Source organism: Lipophrys pholis (assembly GCF_963383615.2).
Source record: "Lipophrys pholis genome assembly, chromosome: 12".
Classification (NCBI taxonomy): Eukaryota; Metazoa; Chordata; class Actinopteri; order Blenniiformes; family Blenniidae; genus Lipophrys; species Lipophrys pholis.
This window is the reverse complement of record NC_137641.1, coordinates 20,249,444-20,270,518: the sequence shown is the minus strand read 5'-3', so window position 1 is coordinate 20,270,518 and position 21,075 is coordinate 20,249,444. Positions and strand designations below refer to the sequence as shown.

At 40.6% G+C, this 21,075-nt stretch overlaps 1 protein-coding gene across 1 annotated transcript; it reads left to right on the top strand.

Annotated features, from left to right (window-relative positions):
* The first annotated feature begins 881 nt into the window (after positions 1-881).
* nt5c2l1 (5'-nucleotidase, cytosolic II, like 1) lies at positions 882-11,091 on the top strand. Its single transcript, XM_080476570.1, has 17 exons — positions 882-1,185; positions 2,554-2,627; positions 2,731-2,848; positions 2,945-3,040; positions 3,686-3,777; positions 3,930-3,987; positions 4,886-4,979; positions 5,091-5,144; positions 5,242-5,325; positions 5,445-5,480; positions 5,582-5,689; positions 5,798-5,864; positions 6,153-6,323; positions 6,416-6,467; positions 7,580-7,634; positions 8,134-8,310; positions 8,397-11,091. The coding sequence occupies exons 1-17, from the start codon at positions 1,124-1,126 to the stop codon at positions 8,472-8,474; spliced, it is 1,476 nt and encodes a 491-aa protein (XP_080332696.1). The 5' UTR covers positions 882-1,123; the 3' UTR covers positions 8,475-11,091.
* The last annotated feature ends 9,984 nt before the right edge of the window (positions 11,092-21,075 follow it).

The following is a 21,075-nucleotide window of genomic DNA, read 5'->3' as shown; positions in this document are numbered from 1 at the left end:
CTAATTAAAAAACTGTTTTGTTGCTCTTCTGAGGCAAAACTCAAGCATTTGTAAACATTATAATGTTGTCTACTTACAATTAATCTCTGCAATTAATGTTGTCCACTTATTTACATCCAATTTTACAAATAAAGTCAAGGTGAAAATATTCTGACTTTCAATATATGCCTCCTCAGTATAAATGGAAAATTCAATTTTGCAACAAAATCCCATCTCTAGAGCCAAACTGATTTTCAGACAGACGTCTCTGAAGTTACTTAGTGGGATTTTACATGTTTTAAATGATCCCTTTTTGACCAACAGTGGCACAAATGCAACATATTAATCTCTGAACTGGTGAACTATGAATACATCTTTTGTTTTACACAAGTTTTAACTTCTAAAAGACAACAAGTCAAACAAACAAATATATTTACACTTCATTTAGTAGATGGGTAAGTTCTTTTTCTTCAGTTAACATGACAGATTAGAAATAATGATAGCAACAGCAGTTAATATTTTTGTGAATTTGTAACCAAAATATGATTGTTTCAACACGAGGGTCAGGAAATGTGTAAAAGGTCGCCAAGTTAACTGTTAATGTAAAACTATGACAAAACTATGACTATGACTATTACAATGTTGGTGTTTTCCACGAGGCAGGATGGTTGTTGTTGTTGTTTATTTACTTGTGTACTTCTGGTGCTGTGGGCACCAGAAACCGCTCAGAGGTCCCAGAGGTTCATAAATCAAACATCTGAAAACGATCAATTCAGTGAAAGATGTTTAGAAGTTGGGGCTGACAGGCATCAGGGGGGGGGGGGAAACTCCCTCCAGCTACGCAGACGTGCGGCCGCAGGACGCGCGTGTGCGCCTCTGATAAGATAATCGGCACGTCAGACGCGCAGCAGAGCGCAAACTGGACGCGCAGTTTAAGGACACGCTTAGGAGGAGCTCCTGCTTGCGCACGACCGGGGGGTCCCGCAAAAAAACAAAAAACCCAAAACAAAAACAGTGATGGCCACACCCTCGAAACGTGTATGAATTTGTCCCTTTAAAGTTGCGTCCAATGACCGACGGCTGTGAGTGAATGAGAAGCTCGTGACTGGAGCTGAACTGCAGCTGCTTCCTGCCGACGCACGCGATGGACACAGAGGCCAGCATCTCCTGTGAGGAGCCCAAACCCAAGAGAGACATTGACCAGAAGTGAGTCCAAACATCACAGACATGCAAACAGATCCAAAGACACTGACAGGACTATATAAATGTTCGTTTACCCATATTTAAATGGCCCTGTAGTTTAGATAGTATTTTCCAAGTATAGATAAATAAAACAAATTGTATTCATATTTTAGTACAATCCACATCACATATTCTGCTCTGCTGCGTTTTAACAACATTTTTAATCCTAACTGTGTTTAATTAACAGTTTGAATTAATATTAGAGCCTTTTATTCTGAAGTTTTCTAACCAATAACGTCATTATTTCAAAGCTATTTTATACAGACACACTGAATAAAGACTAATATTAAACAAAAATTTAATATAATGAAAAGTCATTTTTTTTAAGGGAGATTCTTTATTGTGATTATTTTTTAACAGCAGTACTTGAAAATGAGTACATTATAAGTCATTTTAATAGAAATCATAAACTTTTTCATGTTCAGGTTTTGTTCAGGTTTCTTTTATTCTCTATTGAGCAGCATTTTGTCAGTAAATTGCTTATTTCTGTATCTGTAACTCCCGATAAACCAATATCTACGTATTAATACTGTAAATCAGTCAGTAAAAAATGTTCTTCCCACAAATTAAAATGCTTTCTAACACTTCTTAACTGATTTATCCTTACTTTTGCACAACATCACTGAATCTCTAAACCAGGAGACACTGAAGTGCCCCCCCCCCCCCCCCCCCCCCCCCCCCCCCGCCCGCCACTTTCTGTTTGCTGAATTGATCTCATCAGTGAGAAAGGCAGCGACACATTTCACGTAACAGGAACTTGCAGGTCAATCATTTACAGCAGCAGTATATGTACAAGCTGTTATGGAGAGTTCGAGACAACACAGACTGGAGGTTTCTGCATATAGGACCTCATGTCTCACATTAAAAAAAAAAAAGATCATGTGTGAGTGAGTGATAGAGCAAGCCATGTGCAGTTACACTATTGATTTGATAAAAAAAAAAAAAAAGAAGGATCTTCTTTTGGAAATGTCCTTTGAAGTAGAGCTGAAGACAGCATTGAGACGATAACATCTTGAGGCTCCACCCTGCTCCACCCCCACTGAGAACAGTGTGACAGCAGGAAATTATCTCCCGAGACAAGAACAAGTAGAGTGAGGTCACAGAAGGTGAAAAGTAAGGTGAAGACAAACAGTCTTTCAAATGCTCCTGCGCTGGGAAAAAAAAAGAAAATGAGAGAGAACATAACAAAACCAACACATCTTGGAAAGGTCTTGTCATTTCAACAGGTGATGCTGAAAAGCTGAGAAAGAGCGTAAACTCACATTTTGAGTCATTTTGAGACTAAAGCTGTCAAAATTGTCTCGTCTTGTCTGCACGTCTGTCTGATCGCAGGGTGTTTGTGACCCGGAGTGTAAGTCTGGAAAGCATCCAGTGCTATGGCTTCGACATGGACTACACACTGGCGTGTGAGTAAAGCCGTCACATTATAAAAGAGCTCCCTGAGTCAGAGGTTAACTGTACTGCACAAGATTTAGTAGTTGTGTACTGATTGTTTTCTTTGTGCCGCAGTGTATAAGTCTCCTGATTACGAGAGCCTGGGGTTTGAGCTGTTAAGAGACAGGATGGTTTCTATTGGATACCCTCATGAGATTCTCCGCTACACGTATGACCCCAGTTTCGCCACTCGGTCAGTCTGTATTTACGTCTTTCACCGTGTCTTTTTTAATTCAATCCACACCAGGTGCCAGTAACTTTGTTTACCCGTTGCAACCTCTCATTACAGCGGATTAGTTGTTGACACCAGTTATGGAAACCTCCTGAAGGTGGATTCAAACGGGAACGTTTTGGTCTGCACTCACGGCTTCCGCTTCCTCAAAGGGTAAAGAGATATTAGTTCATGCTCTTTATATAATGAACACATTGATGAGCTTCTGGAGTTGAGCCAAGAGAAGCACACAGAGAGCAGCTTGACCCAAATCCAACCGAGCAAAACGGTATGTTAATACATAAATAGGTAAACAAACAAACATGTAAATACAAATAGGTAAAATAACAGAAATAAGAGCAGCATGGATAGTATGCAGTTTCATTCATAATACTACTCAGGTACTTAACTGAAAAGTGTTTCGTTCATGAGTGTATATCTAAGTGTTTTTTCCGCATCAGCATTTTTTAACACTTGCACTCAGGACTTTTATCTGTTGAAATTGAGGTGATGCTGATTGTCCATTTTCTTTTTTTGTGGGTGTGTGTGTGTGTGGGGTGACATGCTCATCCGTGAACAATCAAAAAAAAGCAATAAGTGCAGGGTGAGATTTTCACACTTTACGTGCTTTTGCTTCTTTCCGGTTACAAACAACAGCAGCAGTTGAATCTGTACGTTTGTAGACTCACGAAACCTCCAGCAGACTATTTATAGCCTAACGATCCAGATTTAACCGACGCATCTTTTTTTTTTTTTTTCTTTTTCTAGATTTGTGTCATTTGTCTGTTTGAATCAGTGACATGTGGTTTTGTTTCTCAGCCAACAAATTCAGAATTACTACCCCAACAAGTTCATCCAGAGAGACGACACGGATCGATTCTACATCCTCAACACTCTTTTCAATCTCTCAGGTATTTAATGTTGTGCGTTTGTTCTTTTGTGAAATAGACAAGAGTTCTTCAAATGAGAAATTTGAAAGTCTCACTTTGGAATTTGTTCTCAGCTTGAAAAACCTTTGTTTTTAACTTTAGTATATGATTAACTGTTTCCACGCACCCTGCAGAGACTTATCTCTACGCCTGCCTGGTCGACTTCTTCACTCGCTGCACCCGATACAGAAGGTGAGTGAACATATTGGATTTTTACTCATGAGGTTGGCCATTCCACTCACTACTTACCCCAACCAAGTGATTCAACACCAGACTTTTATTCGTCTTTTTAATGTGTGCTTTCCTCAAGGAAGTGTCTAGAATAAGATACAATACAGTAAAGTGACATAACAAGAGCTTAAAGAAGAATAAAAACAAACACAAATAAAAACCCACACCACATTAGTTTTCCAAACTGTTCATTTTTATATAATGGAAGAATTACTCTTTCTGTACAGCAGATGGGTGTCCCCCTCTCTCAGTTATTGTTTTATTAAAGTATAGCCACAATTAAAGGTTATCATTTCTTTGTTTAAAAAAAAAGTAAAGAAAAAAAAGTGCATATTGTGTTTCAAGCAAACAACTTTCAGCAAGAGGGAGATACCGCAGTTGGCAATTAGCATAGACTGCCAGAAGGGGGCGGTGTTGTAGCTTTTTTTTTCTCCAAAACTTCTGACAAGATTTTAAATGCGAGGCACCAGAAATAATGAATTATATACCGTGGAGCAGCAAAAATGACTTATTAATGCGCTTGGAGAGAGAAAGTGTCTGTGTCCGTGACTTAAAATGTCTGTGGGTCTATAATGAGACTTATTTGGGCTTATTATGGTGCTTGCCTTTTGTGGTGCATTAGCAATACTAACTTCATAACTCTTTGCAGTAGAGCTTAGAGATTACAAACAAAAGACTGCAGAACATGAACAGGATGTATCTTGACAAAAGTGAGCCCAGAGTTATAGACACATTTCTGTCACCACAGAGTATCAAAGTTCAGAGGCTCCCCTGAGCCTTTACACAAATCTAATTGCACACATACACATATTGCCACGTCCAAATCTGTGTGAATATAAATCTAAATAACCTCCTCCAGCCTGCAGGAAGGTTACCAGCACGGTGACCTCCTCATGTCCTTCAGAAGCATGTTCCAGGATGTTCGAGATGCGATGGACTTCATCCACGACACAGTGAGTTCACAAGCTCAGTCTGCATTCTGAAGCTTTCTAATGAAACAATGAGGCCGGCGTGTTTGGCTGTCTGCATAATAACAGTCGGATTGCTTGTAATGTTTTGCATAGGGAATCCTGAAAGATCGAACCATCAAAAATTTGGATAAATTTGTCAACAAAGATGTAAGTAAAATGAGAAAAATGCATCTAGATTTACTGTAGCTGACTGAAATACTAAACACAATATTGATTATTTTTTTTAATTTTTTTTTTTTTGTAGCCAGACCTTCCTGTGCTCTTGAAACGGATAAGAGAAGTGGCAAAGGTCTTCCTTGCCACAAATAGTGACTTCAACTACACTGAGGTAAGTCCATACACCTCCATCGTAGCATAACTGAAGTCTCCCGAGGATAAATGCAACTGAAGTGGAAATGTTTGAAAAGACCTCTCATTATAACGGCATGTTCTCTCTTCTTCACCAAGGCCATAATGAAATACCTCCTAGAAAGTAGCATCAGGGTAAAGCATTTCATACTTTAATCTGAATTATTTATAAAAGTTCACCAAGGACAATTCCTGTGATTAAAAAATTAAAAATAAATCATTGTTCCTCCCTTCAGCCTGGTAATCCGAAAATGCCCTGGCGCAACTACTTCGACCTCATTGTGGTAGACACCAGAAAGCCGCTCTTCTTTGCAGAAGGGACTGTACTGAGACAAGTGGACACGGTATGGAAAAAAGAAGAACATGTGTCCATATACAGATTGTTAAAAAACAAAAAAACCCGTGCTAAGCTACAAGAAGTTTTATATTGACATGTGTTGTTTTTGGTGCAGAACACGGGAAAGCTTCGGATTGGGACGTACACCGGAGACCTCCAGCACGGCACAGTTTACTCTGGAGGTGACATTTAAAACTTTCACTTTTAATTTGGTGGCTTCACCTGCGCTCACACCTACAACAACAGCAAATGCCTTACGATAGATAGATAGATAGATAGATAGATAGATAGATAGATAGATAGATAGATAGATAGATAGATAGATAGATAGATAGATAGATAGATAGATAGATAGATAGATAGATAGATACTAGATGTGTAAAGGTTGCATGAAACTATGTTGTAATTAAATGTATATAATAATGATTTTTATTTATTTTTTGTCTATCTTTGCCCATTTTGTGTTTCAGGATCCTCAGATATTATCTGTGATTTGCTCAGCGTCAAAGGGAAGGACATTCTCTACGTGGGAGATCACATTTTCGGTGACATCCTCAAATCCAAGAAGCGCCAGGGCTGGAAGACTTTTCTGGTCGTTCCAGAGCTCTCCAAGGAGCTGCAGCTGTGGGAGGAGAAGAAAAGTTAGAATACTCCTTCTTTTTTATCTATTTATTTTTATTTTTTGTCATATTCGAAGGCTTTCCAATTTTTCATGACTGCTTTGGTTTTTCAGGCATCTTTGAGGAGCTGAAACTTCTTGATGTCTATCTGGCTGAAATACACAAGTGAGTCCGTCTGTCTTACAATATCATAAATCCTACTTAGGTATTTGAAGGGTATTTATAAAATGCAGCATGACAGCATTTCAATCATACCTTGCTATGAAATTTATCTGCGTTTAGTAGAATGGAGTACGCTCGCACACAGTATCATAGCGGTAAGAATAGTCCTGGTATTTCCGTTTTGAGTTTTCATGTTCTCCCTGTAAATGTGAAGGTTTTCTTCCTGGTTTTCCAGATTCCTCGTCCCGTCCAATAACGTGCCTCTGAGGTTAATTTGTGACTCTACAAGAGGTCATTAAAACTGAGTGAAGGCAACTGTAGATCTCTGATTTGTCTTCAAGGTCATCTTGTAGTTTGACTGTTTTACCACAGTGTTTCTACGTCCTAAATTGAAACAATCAATAATGATTAAATAGGACGACTGATGCCTCAACTGATGTCCCAATCAGTTATTCATTCTGTGATTTATACGCCACAAAATGATTACCACAGTGGTGCAAAAAAAGTGTTCTCGTTATGTTTTTATCTTCTTTTGATTTGCTATTTACTGAATGTGTGTGTGGAAGAGTGAGTGCATATGTTGTTCCAATGTCCCGGAGCCTGTGTGAACTGCAGTTCAGTTTCCGGCTATTTGCTGGCAGCAGTGGCGTGTTGTGCGTTCAGAGGTGGCCCACTGCTTTCCTTGATTATAATGACTATAAATATAATGGTTATTTCAGTTCCTGTTAGTCCTCTAATCTCAGTGAGGCGTTTTGGCCCAGGGAGCCGCTGCCCGCTGGATAGTTCTTCTTTTTCTGACCATTCTCTGTGAATCCCACGAATAGATGTGCATGAACCTCCCAGTAGATCAGCAGTTTGTGGAAAAACTCAGTCCACCCTGTTTTCACTTCACCTACATCTCAGAAATCCTTGAGTTGCTGCCACGCGATTGGCCGAGTCTCTGCTTTTGTCGACGAGTAGTTGAGAAAGTGTGCATGTCGCGTTCTTTCAGCCGTTGCACAGCGAATCATGTTGTGCCATTTCAGTAAAATGTCAATAAAGCTTTCTTCTTCTCAGGGACAGAGTTCGATGAGTGTTGAAGTAGCTGTTAATGTTTGTGTTTGTGTTGTGTGAAGGCACCGGGGCAGTCAAGACTCTCCAGACATCATCTCCATTCAGACGAGAATGAAGGTCAGTCTAACAGAAAGAAGACTCTGTTGACACCATTTGAATCGAATTATTTTTCCAGAATTGAAAAAGTTACGGCCACAAGTTGCCGCTTTGAACTTGGAAGAGCATGAAAGCAAACAGACAACTGAGCCATACTCTGAGTGAAGCCTCCTCTTAATCGTAGCTGCACTGGATGTGTCCTGATAGTGTCTCAGTCCTCAATGGATTTAACATTTTTTAGTTTTTAGTTTTAGAGAAAACATGGCGGCTCTTCAAAATAAGGTTCCATTGTGCATATTTTCCTACCGGCTCAAATCCCATTAAGAAAATATGATGCACACAGCCAAACGCGACAGCATATCATTTTGTTTGTAAGTTTTTATTTATTGTGCTACATGCGAAACCTGGCCAGATCCTAAAATACAATGATAGCAAACAGGATCATTCCTTGCTACTCCAACCAGAAGGAGGGTGTAATCTAAAAAGCCACTGTGGGTTTTCTGGGCTGGGATGTCTGCAGGTGCTGACATACAGGATGGACATGTCCTACGGCCAGATGGGCAGCCTCCTGCGCAGCGGCTCCAGACAGACGCTGTTCGCCAGCCAGCTGATGCGCTACGCCGACCTCTACTCCTCCACCTGCATCAACCTGCTGCGCTACCCCTTCAATTACCTCTTCATGGCTCCTCCTGTGCTGGTCAGTCACTCCTCGGCCTTCTGTCCATCCAATACATGCTCACAGCGCGCTCCCTCACTAACATGCGTCACTCTGCTCTCCCTCAGATGCCCCACGAGGCCATTACTGAAAACTCTGTGGAGTTTGCTTCATCAGAAAATACTGTCACCAACCACACCCGCTAGATTTACTGAGGTTGTATGTCGTGAAATGTGAGACGTTTGCTTTTTTTAATCCCAATTTTTGTTCATAAGAGAAGTTAAATGTTCGACATGCTTCCATCTTGCAGTGCCAAAAGGCTGCATGTGGGACCGTAAAACATGGAGGGGAATCTTTTTCTTCTTCTGGGGAGCAGTTACCGCTGATGAAAGGGACTGTTTGGAGGTGTGACAGCTCCTGTGCAGCCATGATGAACATCCTTTCCAAAATAAAAACCAAGTCACTGCTCCACCTGCAGGATGTGTATTGGTATGCCATCTACCGTTTAAACATATTAAAAAAAAAAAAGTTCTATTACACCATGCTGAGAATTTAAATGAAGCAGAATCTCAGGGGAAGTGGATATATGAGTGAAGTTAGTGTTTACATCAAGTGGCGCATTATTGATTTCGAGTTTGTGTGAAGTTTTTTTAGAATTTGATTTTCTTTTCTTTTTTTTGTGCAACTTCAGTAGAATCGTTTTAATAAACTCCTAATATTTGTTTACGTATTTGTCATTATAATGTCCTTCCATCCACCAATCCCTCTTCTACAACTAATTCGGGGCACCTGGAGCTGATCCCAGTGGACTGCGGACAACGGCAGGGTATATCTTGAATAGGCCACGAGTCCATCGCAAGGCAAACACCAAATAACAGAATCCCACTCTCACATTTACACGTACAGCCAATTTAAAGTCAGCAATAAGGCCTAAACCAAATGTTTTTGGACTCTGGGTATGCACCATAAGAAAACCTATAAAGAAGATTCAAACTCAAGACGGAAAGGTTTCAAACCACATTTATTCTTGATTTGGGGATAGAATACTAACACTGCTTCTGATATCGCCTTGAACTTACACTGAAGTATCCTGCTTGTTGTCCCATGTGGGATATTGTGTTTACATGGACCCTGAGAATATTTATTATGCAGTTTATTATATACATGGTCTTCACCTGATTCAACCTCCTATTCATGCAGTGGTGGAGTCTACATTCATTGTAAGTCATGACGACGTGTCCCAACAGAAATTAAAGAATCTCAATGGGATGTTTAGATATTTATGCAAACAATTTGAATGAAACTGTTTTGAGAAACATTATGCATTACACGTGAATCTATTACAGATTTATCTTTTTCCATGACCTCTGTCCCAAAGCAATGTTTCTGCAAATATATTAGGGTATACTGAGAATGATTCAAAAAGATTTTTTTTTAAAAGATTTCAATCGTAAATGTCTTTAATTTGAAGTATTTAATTCTTGTGTTTTATGAAACACAAAGATAAAATATCAATTTACATCAAATAAACAAAACTAGTTCAGGGTGGCAAACAGTGAAATACAAACACAAAACAATTGGAAGGATAAATATGTGGCTACTGAAGAAATACATTATAAAAACTAATTAAAAATATTGAATGGGTAAAACCTTTAATTGATTAAATCCGTAAAGTCAAACTACAGTGTAGAACATTAACTTGACATTAGTTAGTATAGTGTTGTAAATGTGCTGCTGGTAATGAGGTGTCGTTTGGATGAATTAACCCTTTCGGTTTACATTTCTGCACTAATGTATTTGTCCACTGGGTGGCGCTTAATCCCCTCATCAACACAGTCATTTAGGATTAAATTAGTAAAAATGTCCTTAATTATCTGCATAAAGTTACAAATTCTTGTCGGTCTTATATTTCTCTATACAGCCAATATTATTTTGTCAGCCAGTAATCACCTACAGCAATACAAACAATATAACATATTTTGACTTGTTGGTATAAACTGAGTAATTTTGCACTTATTATGAAAGTTGCAAGAAGTCTGAGTAATATTATTATCCTTCACGAGGATGAATCAACCAGCGTTTACAACATCAGATAATAAAACACACACACTTGTTTATGCCGATTCAGACCTGGTGTGCTTCATTTCAGTGAAACAAACCTCACACTGCTTTAACTGGACACATGTCATCAGTTTTCTCTTTCTACCTTCTGAAGTCAAGACGATAAGGCCTTCAGTGAAATCACATTAACTCTGTCTGCACCGAGAAATGACGGTGTTGTATTTGGTGCTATATAAATTAAGTTGAGTTGAATCTTTACCAAATGAATCTGTTTTATTGTGTTAAAAGTGTGCAACAAACTCCACAAAGGTGAGTCAAACCAAAAACCTTCATAGTACTTGAGGGACACAAATCAAAGGTTTGTTGGTGAATTTGTGTTCAGACGGGCTGCGGTGAACACCTCCAGATCTGTATCTACGCGCAGCCGCATTGTTTTGCTCTTTCCTATCAAATATGAGTGGATTCACTCACGCCGTCAGCTCCCTCTGCTTGTATAAACACACACAAATGTTTCCTTGATGATTTCATCTCTTGCATCGGGGCTATTTTGGTTTCATTTGCACTTCCCGCGCCATTGTCCGCAGGTCACCTGTATTTATTGTTGTGGTTTCTTGATACATCCAACTCACGGAGTCGTGTTTTGTTTTCTCACCTTTCATCCCTCCTCTGTAGTACTGAAGCTGTTTGGTTTCTGATCCTCTCTGCCCTGTTTCATTGTATTCAACCTCATCATCCTTCACCCATTGATGTTTGTTGAAACAAAGTCCCTCATGCTTAACCTGAACTCTCGATGGGAGAGTCACTGAAACACACTGATAGTAGAAATCTGGACAGAGACATGTTATTTCAATTATGAGGTCCCTTGTGTGCTATTTACACAACATTTCTGATTTTAATAAATTAGATTTCTTTTTGTAAAAAAAACCTTTTGATTACACCTGTTCTATTCTTTTCTGAAATGATTGACATTTTACTCAAACAAAAGCCAACAAAAACTATTTAATTCATGACTGTCATCAACCATTAGTAAGAAAGAAAAAAAAAAAGTGTGTTGCCAATAATAGTCGCATGCCTGACATGGGATTAAACTTTTATTTAGTCATTATTCATTCAGTGGTGAATAATGATGTCCAGGTCAGCAGTGGAGTCTGCACCGCAGCCCATGTCCTTTGGATGGCATTAAACCACCACTATTGGTTCAAGAAAAAAACCCAATGCGGCGCTTGAAAGTGAGTTTGATCTGCTTTCTGTCTGTGTGGAGACACTTTGCTGCAGCCATGTATCCTCATTTGTCTCCTGACAAGCTGAAGGGAAGACATTTTTTACATTTCAAATGTCACAAATGTCCCGGGCCCTGCTGGGGATATTTAGTCTGCAAACAAGTGCTGCGATCTGCAGCGTAGTAGACACGGCTTTTAACATCCTGATGCTGGCTGGAAGAAGAATGCAGAATGAGGATATTGGAAGGAATGTTTGCTACAAACGAAAGGTTTTGTTTTTGTTCCTTTCTTTCTATTTGCATTTCTCTCTGATATGAATCAAGCTGGAATAATGGTGACACTTGGGACAATGACACTGTCCAGTAAATACTACACATGGAGTAAAGATCTTAATCGTTTGGATTTAAAATCACACCGGCTCTCTACCTGACCACACCTTTTAGATTTCTAACCTTCTAAGATGACGGATGAACCTGAGTCTTTGAATAACAACCCATAAACCGACCATGTCATTAGACATGTCTGCGGTGTAGAAATGAAATACTAAAATGACAACGTTGAGGTCCTGATAGAGAAACCCGACGCGTAACATCAACACCATTCAAACACCTGAGCAGCTTCACATTCAGTTTTACATTTCAGTCCCGATGTGTTTGGCCACGGGCCTGATTCACACTCATTTAATCGGTTTTATGCCAAATTACACTCTCATGTACATGAACTCAGACTCCAAAGACTTTCATTGCACTGTGTTGCTGTTTTGTGCAGCTTTCTACGCCTCAGCGAGCACAAAGTCAGTTTATCTATCCTCTGGAGGATTATTAATAAAGACACATGTGTTCTTGATAATACTTATGTCACATATTTACAATATAGTTATTACAAAACAATCCTTGTCTTATTTTTGACACAAATAAGTAGTTTTGCTTTCACACTAAATATGAAGCTTCAAATCTCTTTTTTTTTTTTCCCACCAAAATGTTTAAATTTAATACTTTTTTGTGGGGACAGATCATCAATAAAATGTTTGAGGAACTTGTATCATAAACAGTATATTTCAAACTTGACACACCTTTGGGAATAATTTGTCATTTCTTCTCAATCTTAATGTTCTGTTCTTGAACTAATATTAGCTGCAGGTTTATAGGAGCATATACATGTATACTTACACAACGACAACCTTAAAAATGATTTAAAAAGTCGCTAAATGAACTAAGGACAAAATCTGATCATTGCACTTTGAAATAAAGCAAAACATTTTCACACTTGATATAAACTGTCTGCTTCTAAATTTTGAAGGTAAACTGCAAAGGTTCTACATTGTCTTGAGAAATTCTTTTTTTCCTCCTTTAATAAACTGTAGATTCACGGTTGTATCAACTGGTTCTAATCAAATATCCAATCTTAGATGTGTTTTTTTAACTCGAGAAAATGAAGACAAAGAAAACAACTTCTATTTTAATTGGTTTTATTGAGAGAAAAGATGATCATCACAGCAGTTTTAAAACAGAAATGTTTTATGAACCATTACAAAGAAGTGATTGAAAAGACAATCGGCTTATAAGTAAACAGTAAAGTGTGACATGTTATTTAAAAAAAACAAAAGAAAGAAGGATTTCTTTGGTTAAGAATTGTTTCTTCATTAAGAGCAGGCAGGGTGAGCCACATTCCCCCCCTACGAACAGCAGTCCCATAAATAAAGGACAAAAAGCAAACCATTTGTCCTGCGACTTTTCTCAGTCTGCTGTGTTTGTGCAATTAATGCAAAGCAGATGTCTTTTCCTCATTAGCCTGTATTCCGACCCGTTTAATCGGCAGCCGGTGATTCACAGAGCACCGCTGACATGTCGGCTTTCGCTTGCAGGACACTCGCTGCTCTTTGCAGTCAGATAACTGCAGAAGCACCACCGTCCCCCATTCCACACATTCCAGGATTTCCCAGCAAGCATTGCAAGCAAGCCTAAACAAGTCACGTTCTTTACTCAGGGAGAATTTCACACAGTCAAGCGACTGAGGTCTCCTTCAGACTGCCGTCACATTAAAAGCACTTTTCTAATTATTATTATTTTTTAACATCGGATTCACTTATTCTAAAAGTTGGGAAATATTAGAATTGTTTTAAAAAAAATTTTTAAAGCCGGTCAGACTGAATGCGACTGGCTCTGCTACACCTGAAACCTCTCACTGCAGCGGGGGCAAACTGTGCCCCAAAAATATGCTTCCTGTCTGTTTTTAATAATGACTGCTCGCGTCCTTCTGCGGCAGCTTGTAACAGCGACTGGACTGTGGTTAAACATTTCCACCAAAGAAGCTCTGCTGACAGTCATCAAAACAAACAAACTTCCTTGCTCCCTTACTTTAGGGTTCAAGCACGAGGCGTGCACACAAACAGAAACACACACACACACACACACACACACACACACACACACACACACACACACACACACACACACACACACACACACACACACACACACACACACACACACACACACACACACACACACACACACACACACACACACACACACACAGAGTGACACCTAATCTCAACACGCAAAGAAAGAGAGAAAGAGGAGAAGGCAAAAACGCAAGGGGGTGAGAGGGCCCTGCTCCCTACATTCCTCCCAAACAGCCCCTCCCCCCATCGACCTGCCACCACCGAGGATGCTCAGAGCCACACATCGACCCCCCTACCCACACACACACACACACACACACACACACACACACACACACACACACACACACACACACACACACACACACACACACACACACACACACACACACACACACACACACACACACACACACACACACCCTCGCTCTCCATTTATCATCTGCTCATTTTACCACCATCAATACATACAGGCTCGGTGTTTGCTGTGATGACAAAACAAGAACAAAACTCCACTGACAAACTGGAGAATTTTAAAAAAAAAAAAAGAAAAAGAAAAGTGTGAATACAGGAAAGACGGATCTGAATGTACTTAGAACCTAAATTCAGCGTAAACCCACATTCTGCTTTGACGTGTGTAAATGATGACTTCAGAGCCAGAGTGCGTCTGCTTTAAGTAGGAAAATAAGTCACCCAATAAAGTGTTTTCCTCCTTTAAAATCTATTCCAACTAAGTGCATTTAAGAACCATGTCAGCCTACACATGTGTGTACAGTCCCCTCTGTAAATACAGCACTGAGTAAACAGTTTAGGAAGGGGGCTTTTCTTTCTTTCTTTCTTTCCTTTTTGCTCTCAGCCACCACCTGCTATCAGTCACCAGCCCCACATCTACACAAACTGGTTTGAAATGAGCCCTTGAGCACCGCTTTAGTGTGAGCTGAGGCCAAATGCTATGACAATACTATTGCACTGCTAGAATGGATGGTACAGTAGTGCAACATTGTCAAAGCAGCTGACCTCAGCATGTGTCAGCACGTGGACATTGGGGACAGCCATTCTTCACTGCCAAACTCACATTACATTTAAATTAGCAACAGTGCCAGTTCGCCAGGATTAAAACCCACGAGGAGGCAGAGGGTGAAACGTTGAAATTGTTGCTGGAATTTAAATGTAAGTTGATCATTCTTTACGTCTGATTTATAAAGGCTGTGGAATGTGGCCTAAAAAAATTCTGAATTACAAATGTATCTTCACAAGGGAGGTTTTTTTCTTTTCTTTTTTCTTTACAATGAGGGGGTGAATAAAAACACACCCTCGTGGATCTACATTCAGATTAAAGAGTTAAGGCAGTGAAGGGAAGTGTGGGTCTCTGTTTTATCAGCCAATGCCCTTTTAATATTGCACTGCTCATCTCAGTGTCCAGTAGTGCAACAGAAAAAGGGCAGTGGACAACAACATGGACACCATCAGCCTCCACCGCACATACTGACTCAACCACCCACCGCTCTGAAAATCCATTCACTTACAGAAAAAATTAAATAAAATGAAAAAAAAAAAACCCAACTCATAGTAATGTACCTATAAATTCTTATTTGCTCATTTGGATCAAATGTAGAAACTACACTGGAATCCTGCAGAGGAAAACTGGCCTTTAAAGTTTTCCTCCCTCCCTCACATCCCTGCTAATAATGTGCACATTAATGTAATCACACTTCTGTGGGGAAAGAAAACCAGAAAGAAAGAAAGAAAGAAAGAAAAAAAAAAAAAAAAGGTTAGGATGTTACAGATTACCTATATCACTTTTCAGTTGTGGAGTTAAATGAACTTCCTCACTTTAAACAGCATTGGTTACTCTCGCCCTGGGAGAATGGGAATTTCCCAGCATGTGGGCCCATACTATTCTCTGCAGTGAATGACATGCATTCTAATTTTGGTGGAGAAATGGGAGGTTGGAAACCCGGGGGGGTGGGGGTGTAGGGTGGGGTGTGGGGTAGGGGGGGGCACACACTCTCACAAGCTTTCAGGGAGTTACAGACTGCTTACAATCTCATGATTAACCATCATGTTGAAAATATAACTAAACACATTTTCAGGAAAAGAAGAAGAAGAAGAAGAAAAGACTCTAAACTGGGATTATTAATCAACCAAAAGCAGAAAATATCCTAACAGACTTTTTATTTTATTTTTTAGGCAACTAGGGTAAAATAAAATAAAATTTAAAAAAGTTACTTTGCTTCTTTACAGTGAAAACGCTTTAAGATAAAGTGCAACAATCCTGACAGTGAAAGCAAAGGAGGTCCTGCAACTTTGCACAATAACGTTGTTACACAACCTACAGAATCTATAGCATGACAGAAAAAAAAAAAGAGAGGGCTGGAATCCTCCAGAATACCACGAAGCCTCACCGTTCCTCATTCCTCTTAATAGTTCATGTAAAAAAAAAAAAAAGAAACAACAACAACCACAAAAAAAAAAACAACGCTTGAAAGTTGCAGTATTTTCAAGGATACTACCTGTTCTCGGGAGCTTTCTGCGCGTTATCCGCCATACCGGGGGAGTGAGCGGCCTGTGCGCCTCCTTCTCCACCGGATCTGCTCTGAAAGCTCACAAACCCCCTCAGCACAATACTGACGACTTGTTAGATTGCACAACAGCATATAGGCTCAACACACGCACACATGCGCGCCCCGCGCATGCACGAACGCGTGCACGTACGCGCACACAATCACAGCGAAAAATGTCCGTCCTTTTGGAGAGAGGCTTTGCGCCACGATCAAGGTGCGGGACGCGGTTTGGACGCGGCGTTAAATCGCGTCCTGGTCAAGTTTTTTTTTTTTTTTTTTTTCTTTTCTCCTTCTCGCCTCCAGATGCGCAGCGGCGCGCGGATCGACCCACAACTCCCGACTGCGGCTTCGCATCGAAACACAACGCGCCCGATCCTCGCATCTCCACCTCTGCAACTTCCAAGTTGTTGTTTTTTTTGTTTTTGTTTTTTTTTGTTTTTTCCTGCGCCGAGCAATTTAAACGGGAGGAAAATCGGTTACAACTCAACAGCGGACACAACCTCCCCCAGCACCACCACCACCACGACCACCACTCTTCCTCCTGCTCCTCCTCCTCCTCCTCCTCCTCCTCCTCCTGCTGCTGCTGCTGCTGCTCCCTCCACCACCACCACCACCACCGACCTCCTCCAGAACCATGAATACTATCTAAGCCAAGGGAGGGACGATCCGTAATGGGCAGGGAGAGAGAGAGAAAAAAAAAAGTTGTCCGTAAAACAAAGAAAAGCAACCCTCTCCACAAACCACCGTCCGCGGCTGCGCTCCTCCGGGGATCCACGCCGTCATCCCGCCGGGCCGCGGGTGGAATCTGCGGGAGAGAAAAGGGGGGAGAAAACGGCAAAGTCTTCCCATGCACGAGCACACGGCCTCGCAGATCCGGACACCATCTTTGACTACTTGACATTCAGAGCCTGCCGGAGCAAATTCCTCGTTTGCATGCCTCCCGCCGATTGGCCTCTTCTTGCGCTAGTCTTTGCTATGTGACGCGCCATTGGTTCGCTTTCTGCGTGTTCAACATTTCCAGCGCGCTCCGGATTGGCCGCGCGCCGCGACGCGTCACGCCGTACAACGAATACCTGATTAAATGTGTCCCATTCACAAATTTCTCGTCATCTCCACCCGCACTGTAGTATCTGCACGCTTCATCACTAATTACTTTATTTACTTTGGGCCGCAAAAAAATCTTTTGTGCACTAATAAAAGGGATTACACTTTGTGTGGAATTAGTCTCTTGGGGGGAGAGTGAAGTATTAATTAGCCCGAATATGGACTAAACCCGGCTTATCCCCAGAAGAGAAGTAAGGATCAGGCCCGTATTGACCAAATTAAATTTAAATGATCGATTTAATATAATATAAGACAGGTGCATGGGGGGGGATTGCGGCTCTTTATTCCGATCTATCCTAAATGCTTCAGTGTATAGAAGTCTGAATAAACATGATTAAAAGCCAAAACAAAGGCGTAATGATGAAATAAGTTTCTGAAAGTGAGAATAGGCGGCTATGAGCGTGCATGTGAGGGATCAATGCTGGGATCGGATCACACGGTGCTGGAGGCGGACCCGGTGGGCGCCTCGGCCCCTGGGTGGGGAAGCTTTGATTGACGCACAGAGAGGAGTAGCGGGCTGTGAAATTTGGCATTCCTGGCCAGAGGAGCTGAAATAATGGCATTATCCAGTGGGAGAGGGCCCACTTTTTACTCCCCACACACCCACCCGACTCCAGCCCACTCAGAAGGGATCTGATTGTGCAGCCAGTCGGCAGAAAAATGTTTGATGTGAGGCGGGGCAACGATGGATCCGGTGAAGGTTTGGAGCGGTGATGCCCCCACCTCTTCCCTTCTGCCTCCCCCACACACACCCAGAGAGAGAGAGAGAGGGAGAGAGAGAGAGAGAGTGGGGGAGAGGCCTTTTCCGGTGACTGTCCTCAAACTGGACCGTGTCCTGTCACAGTGCTGTCATAAGTCTGGAAAGCTGCATCTGAAGCTCCAACACACTCCAGGACTCATCTCATTATATGTTTAAATTTCATAACTACACGCAGTTCTTCCGTTATTACACCATAACTCAATAAAAATCGACTAAACTAATATTACTTAAATACATTTTAAATACACTCCACGAACACTGCAACGCAAAGGGTTTCATGTTCATCCACAGGCGGTTTTTAGAAACATAGAAATACGTTTCTCAGCGAGTGAGGGGAAAATATCAGACTTTGCACATGATCTGAAATTATTATTACAATTTCTAAAAGCATTTACACACATAACACGATTTTAAAATCGTCGAGGTTAAATCGGAATGATTCTGATCCCCTACATGAGGAAAAGGAACAAACATTATCAGAACATTTTCTCTGGAAATCCACAAATGTCTCAAGTTTACAGAATTACTGAAGTCAAATGGATTGAGTTGCTGTTATCTTCACCACGTGAACCCCCTTCACTGAGGAAAAGACACAGCAGTAAACACAACTCAGGTAAGAAATGTATTTGTTAAAATCATTAGTTCTTATTGGGTTTTTGTGACTTTTGAACAGATTAAAAAAATAAACACAAATGTTGGGTTTCTTTGGTAAACTAAAAGAAACACTGAGAAACGTGCTTCCATCAGAAGTGTGCAAATAAAAATATAATCTCAATTGTATTTTTTTAACAGACAGGAAAAACATCAAGGAAAAGGATTTTTAAAAGGTATTTATTAATTAGACATTTTCCTTTATTTGATTTACACAAATCCTCAAAGCAGCTTTAACTTCCAGTTTCATCCTGTTGTTCTTGTGTTTTTAAAGCTATACCAAACAGAAGCTTTCAGTTGCTTTCATCACTAAATAAATGCTTTACAGTCTTTAAATAAGAAATAACCTTCCTGTTTTGGGAAATCTAGAAATTAACAGACAGGAAAACTGTGACAAAAGCTGACAATTAATAGTAAAAAATGTAATTCTGCTGAAGGAAACCTCACTGAAAACACACTAACAATTTCATTTGATGGAATCAAACTATTTGTTTGGATTTAAATGAATATTTTAGGCTTGTTTAGAAGCACCCAAAAGTCAAATAAAATTAACTTTTTGAATTACACAGTTTCTGAAGACGTAAGTTTGACTAAAAACAGGCCGATAATCTAAGAGATGACTCATATAAATGGTTAGATGATTTAAAAGAAATCTGCCTTTTTTTTTTTAACAATTTTTTAACATAAAAAAGTGCAGTTTTATCCCATAAAATCATACTTTTTAGGGGCTGTGTGTTTTTAAAAACACATGGAAACAAGAAACCTTTCAGATTCCCTAGTTTCTGTGACATCTGCATGTTAAGCTTCATGTTTAAAACATTTTTAAAAAAACAAAACAAAACAAACCCAAACAAAAGCATCTGGAATTAAACAATCACATTAAACCACAGTTAATCTACAGGAATATAAAGAAGCCATGTTTAAAAAAAAAAACAACAACCAAAAAAACCCCAAAAAAGAAGTATTTGGAAGTGTACCTTGGAGGGAGTAGAAGACACAGAAAGAGAGAAAACTGCGGAAACCAAATGAGTTTCATGTTTTCGAATGTTTCTCCTGAGCCTGAGGGGAAAGTGCCACAAACTAGCACTCCCTCCTGAAAAGGCCTGACTTTAAACTGCAGCCCGGGTGAGGTGTCATGGAGGCTGAGAAAAGCCTTTTAAACATGGGAGTTATTGTTCCCTCTTTTTCTTCCTCCCAACCTCCCATCCTCTGAAAATGTACCTCCTTTCTTCCTCTGGCCTTTAACCTCTCCCAACCCCCTATCCCCTCCATCTCACATCTCCCTCTCCCTCCACATTTCCTCTCGCCTCTCGCCGGCTCAACACCAAACAGCCCTGATGGATCGTCATTGATAATTTCCCACAGCAGAAAAAGCTTAATGGAGAAGATGTCGGGGGGTGGAAACACGGTTTTGGGGCTTCGTCTTTCTTCACGACGCAGTAGTAGTAGTAGTAGTAGTAGTAGTAGTAGTAGTAGTAGTAGTAGCAGCAGACCCCACCTCAAGCACCCTCTTCCAAAGAGGGTTCCCCACCCCTCCTCCCCTCCCTCTCGAAACAGACTCTATGGACTGCATGCATGACATTCCAGCTGTGTGGGTGGCACAGCCTTTTACAGCTTCTCCAACAGTACACAGGGCTCCTAAAGCACAACAGCAAAGAAAGCCATGATCCATCTTCACATGCTCCTCCACCCGGGGGGACTCGGCTCAGCTCCCCGCCGCTCCCACCTGAGAGAGATGGAAGCTCACATGTTTGCTCTCTGCCGAGCCAAAAGTTCACAGAGGTGTGCATGCATTAAAACAATAAAAACACCAAACAACACACCTCTTCCTTTCTTTACGTTGAACCTCTGGTTGGCCTCTGCTTGGAGGAGAAAAAAACAAAACCGAAACTCTTTTATCAGCTCCTCCCTTGATGACATTTCTAAAACGAATGAGATCAATTGAATTCTTTTGACCTCGTGACTTGTTTTAAAAGCAATAATGTATTGATTCATGAGTGCCAGCAGAACACAACAGATCTTTATATGGACTTTATGAGGCGC

What these genes read in the sequence shown, in the direction of transcription:
- nt5c2l1 (XM_080476570.1), top strand. Translation starts at nt 1,124, where the DNA reads ATGGACACAGAGGCCAGCATCTCCTGTGAGGAGCCCAAACCCAAGAGA. An exon ending in TCCTAGAAAGTAGCATCAGG is followed by an intron (nt 5,481 to 5,581) that starts GTAAAGCATTTC and finishes TCCTCCCTTCAG; the next exon opens with CCTGGTAATCCGAAAATGCC. An exon ending in TATCTGGCTGAAATACACAA is followed by an intron (nt 6,468 to 7,579) that starts GTGAGTCCGTCT and finishes TGTTGTGTGAAG; the next exon opens with GCACCGGGGCAGTCAAGACT.